General features: G+C 42.7%; 1 protein-coding gene across 2 annotated transcripts in view; it reads left to right on the forward strand.

The window, feature by feature from the left end:
- RNF150 (ring finger protein 150) overlaps positions 1 to 19,209 on the forward strand; it is a 295,154-nt gene that overhangs the window by 253,420 nt on the left and 22,525 nt on the right. Inside the window, exon 7 of one of the 2 annotated variants that reach the window (XM_045466951.1) lies at positions 2,614 to 11,164. The exons of the other annotated variant lie outside the window; for it this stretch is intronic. Coding sequence (XP_045322907.1) covers positions 2,614 to 2,732 — 119 coding nt within the window. The 3' untranslated portion in view covers positions 2,733 to 11,164. Of the gene's footprint in view, positions 1 to 2,613; positions 11,165 to 19,209 lie in introns of those variants that run through there. 2 annotated transcript variants of the gene reach the window in all.

Here is a 19,209-nt window from a genome sequence, read left to right on the forward strand (position 1 = left end):
AACGTGAAGTAAATGATACCAGTGTTTATCAGAGCAAAAGTATTATAACCATCAGCTTCTTCAGTACTAGGCATTTTGTTGGTCTTCTAATTGTGTGTTTCTTCAGCGGGGTAATTAATGGGACACACAAGATGTTTTGGTTTTAAGGCTGCCTTTTATGCAGTTGAGCATCCCAGCCTTCCTTCAGACTCCCTAGCTTGACCTTGCATTAGTCATATTTAAATACGATCTGATGTCCATCTGTACAAGGCCTCCCCTCATGTTCAGACATATCTATCTATACATGCTATTGCTAATGCTTGAAAGATGCTTCCCTCCCATTCATCTGGCTAAAATTTGAGTTAGGACTCAATTTAGATGTCACACCCGATGGGAATCCTTCTTTGACTCAGCAATTGGTTACATAGCCATCTTCTCTGCTCATAGAACACCAGGTACATCGTCCAGTTTCGTATGTATCTCGCTGTGTTGTGAGTGGCTATCTAATGGTGTGCCAGCATACTAGAAAGTAAGCTCCTTGAAGACAGGAACTGTCTTGCTCTTACCTATGTCCCTAGCATCTAGCAAAATCCTCTGCACATAGTGGAGACTCATTATGTCTTAAGCGAATGAATGATATTTCTTCATTGTAGAATGCTTGGAAGTAAAACGGAAAACACATTTTTTTTTAAATGTTCATTATTTTTGAGAAAGAGAGCGAGCATGAGCAGGGAAGGGGCAGAGAAAGAGGGAGACACAGAAACAGAAGCAGGCTCCAGGCTCTGAGCTGTCAGCACAGACCCCGACATGGGGCTCGAACTCACAAACTGCCAGATCACGACCTGAGCCATTGTTGGACGCTTAACCGACTGAGCCACCCAGGTGCCCTGAAAAAAAATTTTTTTAAGAAAACGAATATAAATCCCAAAATTTGAGACAACTCTTACTAGCATTTTAGACTTCCTTGCATCTCATTGACTTTCTCAGCCTCACTGCATATAAAGCTTTGAATACTTCTGTTTTCACTTAAGAGAATACTGTGAGCATTTTCTCTTTTATTTATTTATTTATTATTTAATTTTTCTAAATATGAAATTTATTGTCAAATTGGTTTTCATACAACACCCAGTGCTCATCCCAACAGGTGCCCTCCTCAATACCCATCACCCACCCTCCGCTCCCTCCCACCCCCATCAACCCTCAGTTTGTTCTCAGTTTCTACCCCAAAGGGAACCAGTTCACCGAACTTGCTTGCATGTGAGCGTTTTCTTATGTAACTACAATTTCCTTGGAAATGTCACTTTAATTGTTACAACAAGATTATCCTCTAGAAGTAACACAGTTTATTCAGATATTCTATATTGTTGGACTTTGTTACTTGCAATGTTTTGTTGCTATAAAAACTGCTTAAGTGAATATTTTTGCATCTCTGATTATTTCTCTACGATATGTGCTGGAAATGAAAATGTCACAGTTCTACAGGTACTATATCAGAGTACCCGCCTCAGTGTAATACTGTCCTTTTTTAAAGGGTGAAGATTTTATAAACAAAAAAAGGATAGCCCATTTTTACCCTATATTTATTGGTCATTTATATTATACTGCTCTGTGAATTGTGTGACAGTAACCTGTGCCCATTTTTCTGGTTAGTTTTTTTTTTTTTTTTTTTAACTGATTTAAAAGTTCTCTATATGTTGAAAATACAGCTCTTTGTGAAATTTTCACAAGTATTTCCAGCTCAATCTATACCTTTTGATCTTATTTTTCATGGTTTTAATATTTTTTTGAATTGTATGCATATTTATCAATCTATTCTATAAATTGCTCAAATGCTCTTCCACATAGAATTTTTTGCCCAGTTTAATATGTTAGGTATTTTTCTACTTAGATATATACTTTTAAGATATATCTTCTTCTAGCTATATTAGTTTCTGTTTTACATTCAGCTTTTTGACCTATTTAGAATTTATTTGGGGCTATAAAGCAAGATGAGGCGCTAACTAGATTTTTTTTTTTTTTTTTTTTTACAAAAGATCCAGTTTTTCTAATGCCTTCTCTTGGCCACCAAGGAAATGCTATTAAAGACAATCATATTCATGGGGCGTCTGGGTGGCTCAGTCCGTTAAGCGTCCGACTTGGGCTCAGGTCATGATCTCATGGTTTGTGGATTCGAGCCCCGCATCGGGCTCTGTGCTGACAGCTCGGAGCCTGGAACCTGCTTCGGATTCTGTGTCTTCTTCTCTCTCTGCCCCTCCCCAACTTGTGCTCTGTCTCTCTCTGTCTATCAAAAATAAATCAATGTAAAAAAAAAAATTTTTAGGGGCGCCTGGGTGGCTCAGTCAGTTAAGCGTCCGACTTCAACTCAGGTCACGATCTCGCAGTCTGTGAGTTCGAGCCCCGCGTGGGGCTCTGGGCTGATGGCTCAGAGCCTGGAGCCTGCTTCTGATTCTGTGTCTCCCTCTCTCTCTCTCTGCCCCTCCCCCGTTCATGCTCTGTCTCTCTCTGTCTCAAAAATAAATAAACGTTAAAAAAATTTTTTTTTAATTAAAAAAAAAAAAAGACAATTGTATTCAACTTACCAGCATCCAAAAACATAGTTCCATGTTCACCATGAACTCTGCTTTCTCCTCCCAGGCGAGCAGGAGCCAGCTGTAAGCAGTGATTCTGACATCTCGCTGATTATGGCAATGGAAGTTGGACTGTCTGATGTAGAACTTTCCACTGACCAAGACTGCGAAGAGGTGAAGTCTTGAAATGATAGACGTAGAACAAGGGGATGGTAGGACCCAAGGGGAAGGAAGGGAGGAGCCTCAAGACTTGGACCAGGCAGACACCCCTCCAGAACACCTTGGTAGCTCCACTGTGCGCCACTCAAGAATGGTAACGAGAGCAATATCCAAAGTCACGTCAATCAGGATGCCGTTTCTCCATCTGTGCAACAGCCCATGGCCTTGGCAGCTTGGAAGATGAAAGCTGATTTTTCCTCCCGTGTCCTTGCAGACACACACTTCAGGAGCTCCCAAAACACACAGAAAGGACACATGTAGGGCTTCTTAGTTTCATTTCCATTTTTTTCCAGGTCTTGTTTTACTGGTTTTGGAATGTTGTTGGATTTCTTTGACAGTTTCTTTTTAAGACTTGTGTAGTTTACATTATGTCCACTCCTTTGGTTTCCTCCAGCTTTTGTAGAGTTCTGTTTAGAAGCACCAGTTCCTGCTATGATCAGTTTGTACGCCATCTCTGAGATTAATGGCCTTGACCTCTCAGCATGAAGTGTGCATGGCTTTGGGAAGTGCCTCAGCACCCTGAAACAGTCTAAGGCCAGCTCTCATTAAGAATCCAAGTTCTTTTAAGTGGATCTTAAAAATCCTAGCCGCCAGAGACCCCAACCCTGAGCTCTGAATCCACTGAGGCTACTATTTGCTATTTTCATCTACATCGTGCTGGCTTCCACTTACCAGGCTCTGTTAACGGCCCACATGACATGCGAAGGAAGCTCTAGGGAGGCACTTGATTCTGCCTGGATTTCACAGTCTTTGGAGGAAACTCCAAACTCAGAAGTCCCCTTCAGGGCAGCAGCGCCATTCTTCACGACTGTAGGGCTTGTAACTGGAACTGCAAGCCTAGTGTTAAGACCAGATACCACATACTCTTCCCCAAAGCAAAATGTCTGTTATATTGGTCTCCCCAAGGCTAGAACAGTCTTTTGTTACCTCCACAAGTGGCTCCTGCAGGAGACGGAGGCTTCAGAAGAGATCCAATCATCTTTGAGCCCAGTGTCCAACACAGTGGGGGTTGCAGTAGCACCTAGCCTTTACCTTAATTCCAACGCACTTCTGTTGCACCTCGCCAGACCTCAAGGAAGGGTTCAGGTGAATCCTTAGCAGGTAGCTTTCCAGGGCTCCCTGAGTACATGTAAATACCAAGTGAGGAGGGACGCGTGACTTGAAAAACCATTTGATCTAAAAAGTACAGCATGGGAATTTGCTAACCAGGCTTCTCCTGATGGAGAGAGACAAAGAGGGAAAGGAAAAGAGGTATCAAATCAATACTAAAACCCACCGGTGTTTTTAAACTCTTTATGTTTTTATTCTTTTTTTGTAACTATGACAGAGATGTGCTATTTTTTCAGTGGGCAATTTTGTAATACGTTTCGACTATCCATGTGCATAGATGACTAAGGGAGTGAATGCTTTCCCTGGACAATCACAGGTCACCTCATCCTCTGTAAGAAGGCCTGCGGCTGCGTGGGTTACTAAGAAAGAAGCTTTCTTCACTGAGTTATTTACGTATTTGATGAGGCTTTCTCACCTCATTACACAAACACTCATCCAAAAACAGGAATTTGGTTGTGCCACAAATCCCTGCTGCCTGCTGAAACATAGAGTGTATGTCAGGGGGACCACTGGTTGCTTTTGTTTCACCATCTTTAACGATTTCCTATTTGATGCTCTCTAAGTAGGCAGCAAGGCAAGGAAAGTGATTACCACCTTCAGAAATGTCACCTCTCCCTGGGCGCCTAACACTTCCTGTAATGAAATCTGGTGTCCGTGTGTGAAGGCAGGCAGGGAGGGACGAAGATGGCACTGAATGGAGCGTCAAGAGTCCTAGATGAGCCACCTGCTTATTGGGCCTCATCTTTTCCATCTGTGAAATGAAGGAGTTTAACACGGTGATGCCCAAGGCTCCTTCTGGCCTTTAGAGCACTAATGAGCTTTTTGCCAGGGGGATCTGGTTTTTTGAGATGGCCATGACAGATAGCTGACTTCGTTCAGGTTAGGGAGGCACTGACTTGACAGGTAACCTGCCCTAATGGCTTTTGGGACTCAGCATTCCTGCATTGCTGAGAATGAATAGCTAAATGATTGAAGTTTTAAGTCCAAGGAGTGGTTTTGGTTTGCCTTATGTTAAAGCTGCTGTTAGTCACAGAGTTTGTCATCTCTGGATACCTTCAAATCCTAGTTCTCAATATGGAATTCTTCATCTCAGAGTGTTGCTTTTTCTTGGCTGGCTAGAGCTGCATCGTGTATCCTCCTCCATTCAGCTCGGCCTGAAACACATTTTGGTATTAACTTAAGTCAAGTGGAATTAGAGGGATAATTCAACAGCAAAGGAACGATCTACATTGTATTCCATGCCCAGGAGAGAAAATGCCTCTTGGATCGCATAATTCTCCCTGCAAGGAGTGTTGTCTCTTCCTGCCAGTGACTGGGTAAATCAGGAATCAGGAATTGGTTGCATATGTATGCTGTGGCTGCAGCAGCCCCTATAGAATGCTGCGTAGATAACGTGAGGTTCGTGACTTTACCCCAAGGAGGTTCTGCTGCAAAATCCCTGAGCCTAGAAGGCTCTCCATTTACCAAAGGTTTGTTTCTGGAGGATTTTCGTGTGGCTTTGGTAGTCTAAAAAAAAAAAAAAAAATTTTTTTTTAACCGGCGTAGAAGGGTTTAAAAGAAATGAAAACCTTCCATAGCTTCTTCACCACCTCCCCTGCAGAGGAAATTCTGAGCTGGGAGCCCTCTAGAAGTATATGCAGACTTTATGCGTATTTAGAGATGTGCATTTTTCTGTAGCGAGTGTCCAGACCAGCGCTATCCAATAGAAATATAATGCAAGTCACATATGTAGACTTTACATTTTCTACCGGCTACGTTTGAAAAAGTACAAAGGAACAGGTCAAAATCATTTTAGTAATATAATCTTTTTGTTCCAACGTGTAAAAAGTATTAATGAAATACCTTACATTCTTTTGGGTACTAAGTCCTCTAAATGCATTATGTGCTTTACACTCAAAGCACACCTCCCCTTGGACTGGCCGCGTCTCCAGCTCTGTCCCAATAGCCAAAGTTGGCCCGTGGTCCGGAGCAGAGCTGCTCCAGGATTCTCACAAGATTCCCTGACCCTCACAAAGAAGAGAAGTTAAAACCTAATTACCTCCAGAGAGAACTAGACTCCACCCAAGTTGCCTAATGAGAGGCCCAAAGATCTGTTTGTTTTGTGATGCATAAATATTCAAGCCACTCTTTTTGAAATTCCTGCTTGACCTTTCTAACCACACATTGATGTCCATTACTGTCACTGTGACTCCTCCGACCAGTTGTTTTTGTTGTTGTTTTTGGGTTTTTTTTTTTTTTAAGTGACACAAACCATGTGGATTTGGTGCTGCAACAAAATTGTCTCTCTCACTTCTACGACAAACCCTCAGATGGGTAGGCGGCACTCGGGAGCGGAGAAGAATTCCAGACTCTAGTCCTCCAGCTTGACCTCAGCCCCCTCATTCTCCTGCCTCCTGATTGGCAGAAGGTCTTTTCCCAGTGCCAGTGCCCCCCTGGGGACTTGGGGGCGGGCAAGTGGGAAGTTACATAGACTCTGAGTGGCCTTATTGAGAAGAAGTCTTTGGGGTTGTGACCACCCAGCCCTATTGGGTGAATCATGACAGCTTACAACTGCCAGCTCTCAACTCAGAAGTCAGCGTCCTCTCTCACCCCAAGGCCGTGGGCAAGAAAAGAAGCATTTCCATTCCCTCAGAAAAACTGACGTCTAGGACTTGCCTCTTCTGTGTGGCAGAGCCCTTTGAGAAGAACTGAGCCCTGATCATGAATACAGCATCCGAACATTGATTTAGTCTCTGGGGCTTGGTCACCCCTGAAATATTAATTCTGTCACCGAGGCAGGAAGACGGGAAGTTGGGAGAAGGCAGAAAGTGAATAGTGGAGGGGCACCTGGCTGGCTCAGTCCGTAGAGCATGCAACTCTTGATCTCGGGGTTGTGAGTTCGAGCCCCACGCTGGGTGTAGAAATTACTTAAAAACAAAATCTTTAAAAAAATACATATGATTAGTTGCAAGACTTACCTACCTATTCTGACATCACCTAGTCACGATGGTAACCATGGAGGCAAATCTCTGTCCAGAGAGGTTTTTCTGTTTGTTTTGTGTTGTTTTCAGCATTTCCCTCATTCTGAATGTTCACATGTCTGGGTTCAGTGCCCAGTGGCTACTTTAGTCAGTACAGGCATTCTTGCAGCCGACCTGTCTTCAGAACCAAAAAATGGTGACAGAGAGCCTAATATAAGATTCTTTCTTATTTATGAGTTATGTTTAGATGAAAATTCTTGCAGAGCATAAAAAACAAAAAGCATTTAGTTATCTGTTGAATCCATCACCTTGACTGCAAACAAACAAATCTCATTAAATCAAAACTCTTTCCAAAAACCTGAGATACAGAGTCACATCCTCTTTAGAGCGAGGACCCAGCCCTCTGTGGTACTAGGGCCTCTGAGGCAATTTCCAGTAACATTTTTTGTATGTTCTCACTTAGATTTCTTTCTCTTTTGTGTGTGTGTGTGTGTGTGTGTGTGTGTGTGTGTGTGTGTGTATCTATATCTATCTCTGGCTTTCTCTGACTGCCTCTTTCTTGTATACACACCTACATACATTCTGTTCCCATCTTTCAGGACAAAAACCTCGGTGGCTTTGGATCTATACAGTCATCATTATTGTGATTACCGTTGTTACTGTCGTTGGTGTTTTTCTTCTTTTTATTGTGTGGCAATGTCTATATTTGCACTTCTGATGAGGAAAACCAGTTTGCTATAAAGGCAAATTAACTTCCTCCATAATGGAGTTAGCCATGTTTTCACTTCTCTTATCATTAATTTAATGGCAGACCACCTATAGCTGTTGCCTTTTTTTTCAGGCTTCCTTGCCAGAAGGGTCTCCTAGGCAAATAATGGCAAAGTCACAATTCCAGAATGCTGCGTACATCTACCATCTTCTCCCGTCAGCATTTGTGACCTTCCTAGTTCACCACAGGCCCCCAAGATTTGGACATCTTAGAAAAATGTGTGGGCCGTGCTGTATCTGATGTCCATTCATGCTTCTTAATTCAGCTTCTTAGCACAAGAACTTCCTCTTCGTAGGTGATCTGAGAGGCCACTTCTTCCTTAAGACTGAAAAAGAGACAAAGAGGCCATTCTCCCAAGGTGAGGGACAAAAGTTCCTTGTGCAGTGCTCTGTGTCACAGACGTGTCATTGATGGTACTTAAAAGGAGGTGGGAATACGAGCCTGCAGAAAGTGAGAAAGAGGGTGGCAGGATATGAACACGGGTGCTCTTCCCAAGTACATGCTCATCCCCTAGGTTTAGAGCTGACCTGGTGTTTTGGGGTGTGTGTGTGTGTGTGCGTGTGTGTGTGTGTGTGTGTGTGTATTTTAAGGAGTTTAACACTCATGAGTTAAACACTCATGGTTGCAAAGAAGGTTGGGATTGCCTGAAAAATAAATTGTGAGAAGCAGGAATAAGTTTCTCGGCATCACTTACCTCTTCTCTTTGCCTGCTTGTCTCCCCATCTCACAACCCCAGGCCCTTTGTAACAGGAACAGTAATTTGTAAAGACCCACAGATTGGTAGCCTCACTTCCACTTTGACCCTTTTTGATGGCACTAAATTATCCCAAAACTAAAGATCCTAGATTCCAGATCCTAGATACAGATCCTTAATTATCAAGCCCTTTACTTGCAAAACTTGGTTGTTCTGCAAAAAAATCCAATGACGTCACTCACATCTCTCTTTATCACCCTGTGAACTATGCCTCAATCAAGTGGCTTTTTTAGGAATCTCGGTGATCAAAGACCTTTTCACCCTTATGCTACTATCGATGCTTTGCACTTACTGCAGAGCCATTCGCTCAATGGCTACCTGATAAATATGTGTTGATAATGATCAGGCAGGAATATAATCTCTCAAGAGGTCCACAGGTCTGAACAGAGCAAGAGAGAACTTCTGTAAAGAAGGTAGCTCACCTTAAGTCACCCAGAATCACTGCTTGGCAGAATGTCTGTGGTCTTGTCATCCTTACTGAACTGAAGGGCTTGGAGAAGCAGGGAAAATGTGGGGACCATGTGTGCTGTGTAAACCAAAGACCAATCACCATCCAAATGGACACATGTTCTTCCATTGACTACTTTAATTTTCTCCTAACGTTCTCATAAATAAAAGCGAAGGTGGGTTGCCTAGTCAGACGGAACTGTGAAACCTTAAGGGGTTCTGTCTTGCAGGCTGGTGATTGACCTTACTAAATCCAGAAATCTGAAAAGCGTATCGTGGCCTTAGTACCACACCATCTTTAAAGTCTGGTGTTTAGTCCCCTTTTCCCTCAAAAAGTTTTAGACAAAACTAGCGCTTTATGGAACTCGGAATATTCTGTTTGAGAATGTGAAGATTTTAAATAGCCAAAGAATTTTCATGTAGGAGAGTTTCTTAATTAGTGTATCCCGCGCTTTTGAAGGAAATACCAAACTATCGCCTGTATGAATAGATAGTCAAGCGGTTGAAGGACTGTCAGCGAAAGGACTTTGCAGCCTGGGTGTATGTTGGCATCAGTAGGATGTTATTGCAAGGGGGCAGGGTGCCCTCTGCTGGAATAATTGCCGTTATTCTTTCAACCAACTAATTTGACTAGGGTCACCATTTCCTCGACAACTAGGTATTTGCCTTTCATCATACAGTCTCCTCAATAGTTGAGAATTTGGTCCACATTTATCAAAAGAGGAAGAAATGTCACAAGCTTGGAAAAGTTGAAGGAGAACCCCACAGAAGATACCGTCTGCAGCCCTTTCTTTTGCAAAGCATGGAAGCATATTGTTAGCTCTGTTTGCAAAGAAGATGCCTCTGGCTGGAATGTTTGTGCAGACTTCTAAGGCAAGGGCCTGATGGTTTTGTAACTTATTTCAACTCTGTTCTTGTCAAATCACAAAGGAAGATCAATAAACAGACTTCTTTCATATGAATGTAAATGGTGTGAAATACTGATGTGTTTTGTACATGTACATAATAATATATTTACTTCCTGCTTTCACATTAGTAATCTGAAATGGTTGTACCATTTTATAATTAGAAAGAGATGTAGGGGGGGAGGGGAGGGAGGGACTGTTATTTTTATAGTGGGATGTCCCTTATATTTAGAAAACTTGAAGTAATTTTGTACTTGTGAAAAGTTACATTCCATTCATTTCCTGAAAAATAATGGGAATTGTTCTTTACGATATTCATGAGCTGGGAGGATGATTATTCTAGTTTCCAGGGGAGCCTCCCAAGCAGTATGTATGTGATACCCAATTTTATAGACTACAGACCATGCCCAGCAATTGCCATTTCAATAATGTGAAAAGAAAAACGCCCAACTTCTTTTAACCCCTTTGTATATAACACATTATTATTTTCACTGAAAAAAAAAAAATCTGCCTCAAAGAATGAATTTACCATTATGAAATATTGAGAAATGGCACCACCAATGTCTAGTATCATCCTGCTGGCAAGAAAAAAATCCAATGGCTTCATTTTTCCTCCGTACACATGCACTTGTATGCTTTTACTGTAAAATGAATGATGTCCCAGATAGAATTTTACTTTGCTTCCCCATGAGGTCTTTCTGGCCAGACCACACAGGTGGTGGTGCCTTCATGCTATCTCCCATCCTCCATTGTCAGATCATGGGACAGTTTCCTGGATTTATTTGCCACATGACTCAAAAATCACAGAAACTATTCCTGATGTCATTTGCATGGGTTACTTTTAATTTGGATTTTGGTTAGCTCTTAGTTGCCGAGAAATTTAGTAGTGGATCATGTAGCCCTTTTACGCAAACATCGTCTTCTGTATAAAGTCACAGGTATATTTTAGTGATTAGTTAAGGCAGTAGGTATCATTTGTTTGGGGCGGGTGGGGGGAGAGGGGTTAGGGGGTGGGGGAGGAGGGTGATATCAATCTCTTTCTCTTTCCTTCTTTCCCACTTCAGGCACCCACCTTACTCCTTCCAGAGCACTTTATATCTCTCTTGAAATACATAAGTTTTAAAAACTGTCTTTAAAGGGATTTGTCTTCTGTTGGAAGACACGGACTTTTATTTTGCTTTATTCTATTATCTATGTGTTTGGAGAGCATAAACAGTTTGTCTCATACTGGGCTAGTGATGAAATATTAAGGACGATAGTTGAAAACAATCGTACAACACAGCTATTTTTGTTATATAGAAAACTATCATGTAAATACGTGCAATTGTGTTCTTATGTACTGGTGAAAAAAAACCCACAATTATAAAGATTTGAAAAGGATTGTGAATTCCAGGAAATTTCACTGCAAAATTTTGTTTGGTTTTGTTTTTTAATAAAATGGAACCAGATGCTTGTGTCTGTGTCATGCCTATTTCCTAACCACGTTGCGTCGTCTTGAGTTCCAGAGGTGGCACTACGGATTTTAAAAACTGACATTCAACATTAAATCATGATTGTGTTTTCAAAACATATAAAGTGACATTTTAATGACTTTTTTATTTCTCCTGGGTGCTGGACACCCGACTTCCTCTTAGCTCTGTTCCTCTAAGTGAAGTGATTGAAAGATTTTGATCAGTTCAGAAGAATGGCTGCTTAGTGAGCCTGAAGTGTGTTCAGAGGAACCGAACATTATTGTCTGAGCCGTCTCTGGCAGCTTATCCCAAGCGGGGTTATAGCAGGGGACCACGCAATGGGCCGGGGTGGCCAGATCGTTTTTTATCCTTACTTATACTTCTCTAAGGAATTTTTAACAGCCCTTCCTTTGAATTAGCAAGGGAATGCTAAAGAAATAAAAAAAATGTGAGGGGCGCCTGGGTGGCTCAGTCGGTTAAGCATCCGACTTCGGCTCAGGTCATGATGTCACGGTCTTCGAGTTCGAGCCCTGCGTCGGGCTCTGTGCTGACAGCTCAGAGCCTGGAGCCTGTTTCAGATTCTGTGTGTGTGTCTCTCTCTCTCTCTGACCCTCCCCCGTTCATGCTCTGTCTCTCTCTGTCTCAAAAATAAATAAACATTTTTTAAAAATCTTTTTTTAAAAGACATAAAAAATGTGAGAGCTGCCAGCCTGAGGAGGTAAGAACAGAAGGTAAAAAAGGAGAGGCACCCCTCTTTGCTGTTACCACCTACTCAAAACTGCCAGGCTCCGTGGTGTCCCTTTGAACCTCTGGCCCATCCAAGATTGCTGACGCACCCCTCGAAGGAGCAGCCAGGGTCAGACATGCCCAGTGCAGTTCAGCCAATCACTGAAGCCCTCCACCTGGCCGGGTGCCCCCCCGGGAGCCGTGGATTCCAGCAGATCTAGGATTTCCCTGCTAGCGAGAAACAGATTCAACGGATTTATTTTTTTCCTCCTGAACATTAGTCTCTGTGCTTTTACTATAAAATGAACGATGTCACAGATAGAAGTTCACTCTGCTTCCCCATGAGGTCTTTCTGGCCAGTCTGTAGATCATATACATGGTGGTCCAGATGAATCTGCCAGAATCTGCTGGCAAAAGTCAAACTGTATTGAGCGAGTGGTGTGGCCTTCTGGAGCTATTTCCTACCCAAATGGCCAACTGCTGTGTCCGTAGCCAGGAAATATTAATGCCTTGGAGGCTTTGCTCTAGGGGCCGCTCCTAGAGCAAATTTGTAGGTGGGAAGATATTCTGAGGGGGTTGTTAGTGACAGTAATGATTGTGCCACATTAGAAGTCATTTTAAACTCTATGCTTTGGTTATTGCACTTTTAATCTTCCCAGACACCTATTGTCGATAATGAAGCTCACATCTGTGTGTGTCACACAGCAGAGGGGGGGATGGGAGCTATTACCCAGGATCTAGAAACCATCTCTCCAGCTTCCACTTGGAAAAATGTGTTCTGTGGGACACATCCTGGGATCCGTTAGAAAATACCACATAGTCCCAAGTTCAACTCAGTTGGAATAAGGCTTCATTCATACAGTACATTAAAAGCTATTAAAAACTTTCTAGAAGGCTTTTATTGAGTTACCCATTTAATTCAGCTTTTCGTGAAGCTGATAGATGACAGTCCTCTTTTTCAAAGGTCCTAGTTTTCAAAACTGCACAAGATAAGACCACCTAATATGGAACATGTTGGTGTTCAAACTAGAAAAAAAGCGGGGCGCCTGAGTGGCTCAGTCGGTTAAGCGTCCGACTTCAGCTCAGGTCATGATCTCATGGTTTGTGAGTTCAAGCCCCGCGTCAGGCTCTGGGCTGACAGCTTGGAGCCTGGAGCCTGTTTCAGACTCTGTGTCTCCCTCCGTCTGCCCCTTCAGCTGCTTGCACTCTGTCTCTTGCACTGTCTCAAAAATGAATAAACATTTAAAAAAATGTTTTTAAAAAAGCTGCTAGAGCTGTTTCCCGCCTCTCTATCTCATGTACCCCACAGACCATTGATTGCCTCTCCTGCCCCCGTTCCAGCTCTCAGGGGAAGGTTGCCCTGACAGCCTGGTGCCCACTTCACCGGAGTGGAGCTGTCCAGGGAAACAGGCTGCCAGGCACTACTCTAGAGCCACACGTGTGCCAGGGAGCCCTGGGTGACTACAGGGCTTACTGTCACTTTTCCTGGAGAAACAGACGCTCCACTTTGTGGGCGTTTGTCTCGGGAAGTCATGCAGCACATCTGTCCCTTGAAGAATGGAAAATGTAAAACTCATCAGGGCTTTGTAATAAGCCAGTAAGTAAGGCCAGCTTTGCCCCCCGATTCTTAAGTCTATGAACGCCTACATTTGGGGTATGTGGAGCTAAGCTGCTATTTAAAAGTACAAAAACGTGTTTAGTTCTCATATAGGTCTCATAATTCCTTCTAAGCCAGTGTTGGTGTCTCTTCTCGTCTCCCTGCCGTGGTTGAGCCATACATTACACGGGACTGGGGGACAAAGATGGTGGGGAAGAATGCGAATTAGTTTTACTCTGGGATACTTACTATACACAGAAGAGCGTGAGGATCCACCGATGGGAGACTCAGGGGACTGAGAGAGGTTTCGTATTTATGAGACATTTAGAACAATTGTTCCATGATCCTTAGTGACCCAAGAACAGAAAATTAGTCTGCCTCTTATTCCAACACACTCCTTGGTATAAGCTCCTTCAGGGATCACTGTAATTCATTATTCGTGGCTGTGAGAGTAAGGGGCAGTGATGCCACCAAAGGCCAGGGGGCCCTCTACTTACCGTGAGCAGATGTCCCTTCATTGATTTGCGGTCACAGCACCTTGCACAGGGCGGGTGCCTCCCTGAGTCTCCAACCGATGGGAGCCTGGTGGCTGGCACACAGGGAGGTAAAAATTCAACTCCCCAAGGCTCTCAGACCTTTTTGTTGTGGAAAACATTCCCATCCTCTCCCTGTGGGAACATGCAGAAGGTCTGATCATAGTCATGGCCCCCTTAACCTAAGCATCCCCTTCCTGACTCCCCCTAATGTTCCTGCCTTCTTTGTTCTTAGGGATCATTTACTGAATAGTCAGGGGAGAAGCCAGAGGCAGCTTTCATGGGCAGGCAGCTGCTTTTGGTTGCTATAGAGCTGTATACACAACACAGCTGTCATTGATGTTATAGATCTAGTGGGAGCCAACGGTCTCAGACCTCTAAATAAAATCACCCACATAATTCGGAGCTTTAGAAATGGCATCAATATCTATAAATACATGTGAGAGAAGAGCAGCTAATTAACAGAATGTGAGAACACAATAGAAGTAGACCTGAGAATAAGATCCCATCACGCTGGGCCTGGGCTGATGTCTGAGAAGACACAGCCCTCCCTTTATGATGGGCAGATTGAAAGTGGTCCATTTGCCTCCTCACTTTCTCTTCCCCTCTTTTTTATTCCTTTAGTTGGAAACAAGGAGGAGACAAGGGAGAATGTTAATGAGGACCAGAGTGAGGGCTAGAACTTAAGGTTCCTGACCCTTTCGCTAGAGTTCTCTGGGCCGCACCATGTTCCTTCCATAAATGGGTAGGCATCTCCAGACTGCTCAAAAATCTCAGGAATGAAAAGCAAGAGCTGAAAGTTGGACTTTAGTATATTGACAGGAAGATTATTATGTAGTCAGGAAATCTCCCTGATCCAAAACAATTCTAATCTGGAGACAAAATCGGATGGACGCAACCACGGGGGTAACATGTGCAGGGACCCGTGCACACCCCCACACTCACCCACATGTGCAAAAACCACCACGCAAAAGGTGGGTCCCCAGTGATTGCTGTCTAACCTTAGCTGTGCAAGAAAGCTCACTGCCTAAAGATACCAATGTGAGTTATTACTTTCTAGACTCACTCCTTCAAAAAAAAAAATTATTATTTTGTGCTTTCAGACACCAGCCTGCCCTTGTCCTAGCCCCTGCTATGGCTCTGAGACTTGCTTGACAGGAAGTAAATGACAGATATATAGGACTTCTTTTTCATATAACATGGGGAAATAGATGTCCACAAAACCCCCTAAACTACAGAACACTTAAAAATATGGAGATCAGGACACTTGGATGGCTCAGGGTGTTAAGCTTCTGACTCTTGATTTCAGCTCAGGTCATGATCTCACAGCTCGTGAGTTCAAGCACTGTGTTGGGCTCAGTGCTGACAGCATGGAGCCTGCTTGGGATTTTCTCTCCCTCTCTCTCTGTCCCTCCCCTGCCCACGTGCTCGCTCGCTCTCTCTCTCACTCTCTCTCTCAAAATAAATAAATACATTTTAAAGATATGGATATCAAATATTAGAAATTTCCTTTAAGATGAATAACTAAGCTGGTGGTAAAGTGAGAGAGCCTTTTGGAAACTAGAGACTACAAGAAAGTTCTACCCAAGAGGAAAATGAACATCAGAAATGGAGTTTGCTCTGAGTGCATATGCTGATTCCTGATGGTCTAGGGATCCACAATTTTTTTTTCTGTAAAGGGCCAGATAATATTTTAGGCTTTGTGGGTCACATGTAATTTCTGTACCCTTCCTTCATTGTTGTTTCTTAACTCTTTAGTTAAGAGTTAAGTTTAGAGTTTAGAGTTTAAAGTTTTAGAGTTTAGTTAAGAGTTAAGTTTAGAGTTTTAGTTAAGAGTTTAGTTTAGAGTTTCTTAACTCTTTAGTAAAAACTATCCTTAGCTCAAAGGCCATACAAAAAAATAACAGACCATAGGAAGGATTTGTGCTGCTCCTGCAATAGGGACAAAGTCCAGGGTTAGAATCAGAGACCCACAGTGGCAGATAAACTAGGAAAACCTTAGTAAATAAACTATCAAAGAAAAATACCTTCTAGAAGGAGTTGGTACAGATGTTTGTAAGTGGTGACATTGGTTCTAGATAAAGTACAGAAAGGATACGGTCTCTCTTCCCTGGTCCCACTTCTCAGTCCCAGATGCCCTAACTACAAGCAAGCCTTCTCATGAGCTCTTGGACCCAAATCCAACCACCAGTGTGACCCGAATATCTAAGGTACAGATACACTTTAAAGTGGCCCCAAATTGATAGTTACACTAAGTGTTTGGTGGAATTACACTCATAAACTCATATCTTCCCTGGAGGAATACTCTGAACCCAGGTTTCAAGAACTTCTTAAAAGACAACTTCCAAAAGAATATAAATTCACAATAAAAAAAAAATCTCCAAATACATGATTGAAACACACTGCAGTAAGGAAGAGAGTGTGAACTCAGACTCAGATGAACAATATGGGAAATATGAGGAACAGGATGTAAAATACGTGTGTAAGGAGTCCCCCAGTTGACACTAATATATCCTAAGTTTGAAAACAACTTTCTAGTCACTTCAAGCACAGAACAAGGTGGGAAGGGGAGACCAGGTGAAGTCATTAGTCTGGGTGGGCTATTCTGATCCTATGGTGATGGACTTGAAACAGAGTGAATTTTATCCATAAATAAAATGCTTTCTTGCCCAAGACTATCTGACTTGCAGCTAAGGAAGGAGTGAGCGATCAAGGCTGTCCTCACCCTTAACCCTCATGGTCTCACCTGACCTAACCCCACACACAGCTCCCATGTCCCTCTCTCTGAACATTCTCCACCCGACTGGCTGGGCTACGGCCACACTCTGTGTGTTGATTCAACACTGTATCCTCAGGATCTAGGAGGAGCTCAGCGAAGATTGTTAAACCCATGACTGAATGAACCAGCCAGGCTCAGCCATTTAGCCCAAAGGCCCCAAGCCCAGGCCGGCATATTAATGGAATGAATTGCATGCTGAGGAATGCTGCTACTGACTGAAGAATAAACTCAGCAGTGACTTTGAAGTAAATACACAGTGCTTATGATCATGGCTATCATATTAATGTTAGCAATAATAGCAAGCGTTTGAGTATGAGAGTTAGCTGCATGTTGGTTCATCAGGTGGCCAGTAAGGGCTTTCTTTATGTGCACGGTGTTGTTTGACCCTTGGCGTAACAGTTGAGGAAAATACTGTTATCCCATCTTACAAATTCTGACAGTAAAGCTTAGGAAATAACTTGCCCAGGATCACACAGAGCAGCAAAACTGCTCACAAATCTAGACCTCTCTGGTTCCTAAAAGATGTCCTTCGTCACCAGCTTACACTGCCTTCCCTCTTCTGAAAGGAAAGCCCACAAGTTTCTCTATAAAATAAAAGGAAAGAAATTTAAATTAAACCACAAAAAGTAGGGGCACCTGGGTGGCTCAATCGGTTAAGCGCTAACTTGGGCTCAGGTCACGATCTCATGGTTTGTGAATTTGAGCCCCACTTGGGGCTCTCTGCTGTCAGCGCAGAGCCTGCTTTGGATCCTCTGTCTCCCCCTCTCTCTGCCCCGCTTTTGCACGCACTCTCGCCCTCTCTTTCTGTCAATAATAAATAAACATTTTTTAAATAAAAACAACAAGTAAAAGTAACTTCGCAGTGGAGAAACCCAACAAACACCACCTCCTCCTGGCAATCAAAGCTAACCTCTTCAGCAATGAATCATGTTGATAGTGTGTTCCTAGATATGACGTGATGGGAGTGTACTTTACCTCCACCGTCTTTCTCTCCAAAACTGATGACCCCAGTGTAACCATGAGAAAAACATCAGACAAATCCATATGGAGGAGCATAAACATATGACCAGTACTCCTCAAAACCATCAAGATCAACCAAAACATAGTCACAGACACTGTCAGAGAGCAGAGGAGCCTAGGAAGACATGACAGTGAAATATAACATGGTATCCAGGATGGGATCCTGGATCAGAAAAAGGATGTTCAGAGAAAACTAGTGAAATCCAAATAAAGGCTAGAGGTTGGTTCATAGTAATATACCGATGTTGACTCCTTAATCGTGGCAAGTGAACCATGGTAATGTCAGATGTTAACAATAGGGAAGACTAAGTGAGGGACATACAGGAACTCTCTATACTATCTTTGTAACTTTTCTGTAAGTATAAAACTATTCTAAAATAAATTTGTTTTTAAAGATATTTTTATTGGGGCACCTGGGTGGCTCAGTTGGTTAAGCGTCTGACTCTTGATTTTAGCTCAGGTCATGATGTCACCTCAGGTCATGATGTCACCGTTTGTGAGATCAAGCCCTGTGTTGGGCTCTACGTTGACAGTGTGGAGTCTACTAGGGATTCTCTCTCCTTCTCTCTCTGCCCCTTCCCCACTTGCTCTCTCTCTCTCTCTCTCTCTCAAAATAAATAAACATTAAAAAAATAAAGTAAAATAAAATTATAAAAGATATTTTTATCAAATGTACAAAACCATTGGATTACTAAAAAACATAGAATTTGGTTTTTGATGATATTGTGTAGTATCCTTCCTGGGAAATTTTAGGAATGGAACAAAGAACTCAGCATCCTGAAGATGTTAGATGTTCTTTTCCTTGAAGCAGAAGACTGGACTGAATTATTTCTTAACATCAATTCCAGATTTTTTTGAGACTAAATTTGTGATATGCACTCATTGTTATGATGAGTCTTCAATCCAGAGTAATTGGAAAATGTTGCAGATGAGAAGCTAATTATTTGTAATTTTATGTCAGAGGTATTGCAAAGGTGACAAGTAGATTTTCTAGCTGGCGCAACATTGCATTTAACATTGGTTGAGTAAACCACCCACCACACAAATGCACCAAAGTTACAGGACTCTGGCCCTTTGTATTGGTATTTATGTGGTTGAGCTGTTTCTCCCAGTAGGGGGCTCTGATGCCCATCAAATGGAGAAGACACCCTGGCACTGGAGAATAGAGGTGTGTGGATTTCACGCTCAAGAGTTTGTAGGGTAACTTTGAGAAAGAGTAAGCATTCAGAAATCTTCTCAGAAACATTAAGCAGAAACAGTGAGCATTCAGAAACAGCGGGAAAGGGGGATTAGGCAATAGAAACCAACATGGTTGGGGTAGATGTTTCCCAGAGAAGAAGAGAATATAGACTTTACCAGAAAATAGAGCCCTCAGGCTACGTATTACTGAAAC

The sequence above is a fragment of the Leopardus geoffroyi genome, chromosome B1, assembly GCF_018350155.1.
Source record: "Leopardus geoffroyi isolate Oge1 chromosome B1, O.geoffroyi_Oge1_pat1.0, whole genome shotgun sequence".
NCBI lineage: Eukaryota > Metazoa > Chordata > Mammalia > Carnivora > Felidae > Leopardus > Leopardus geoffroyi.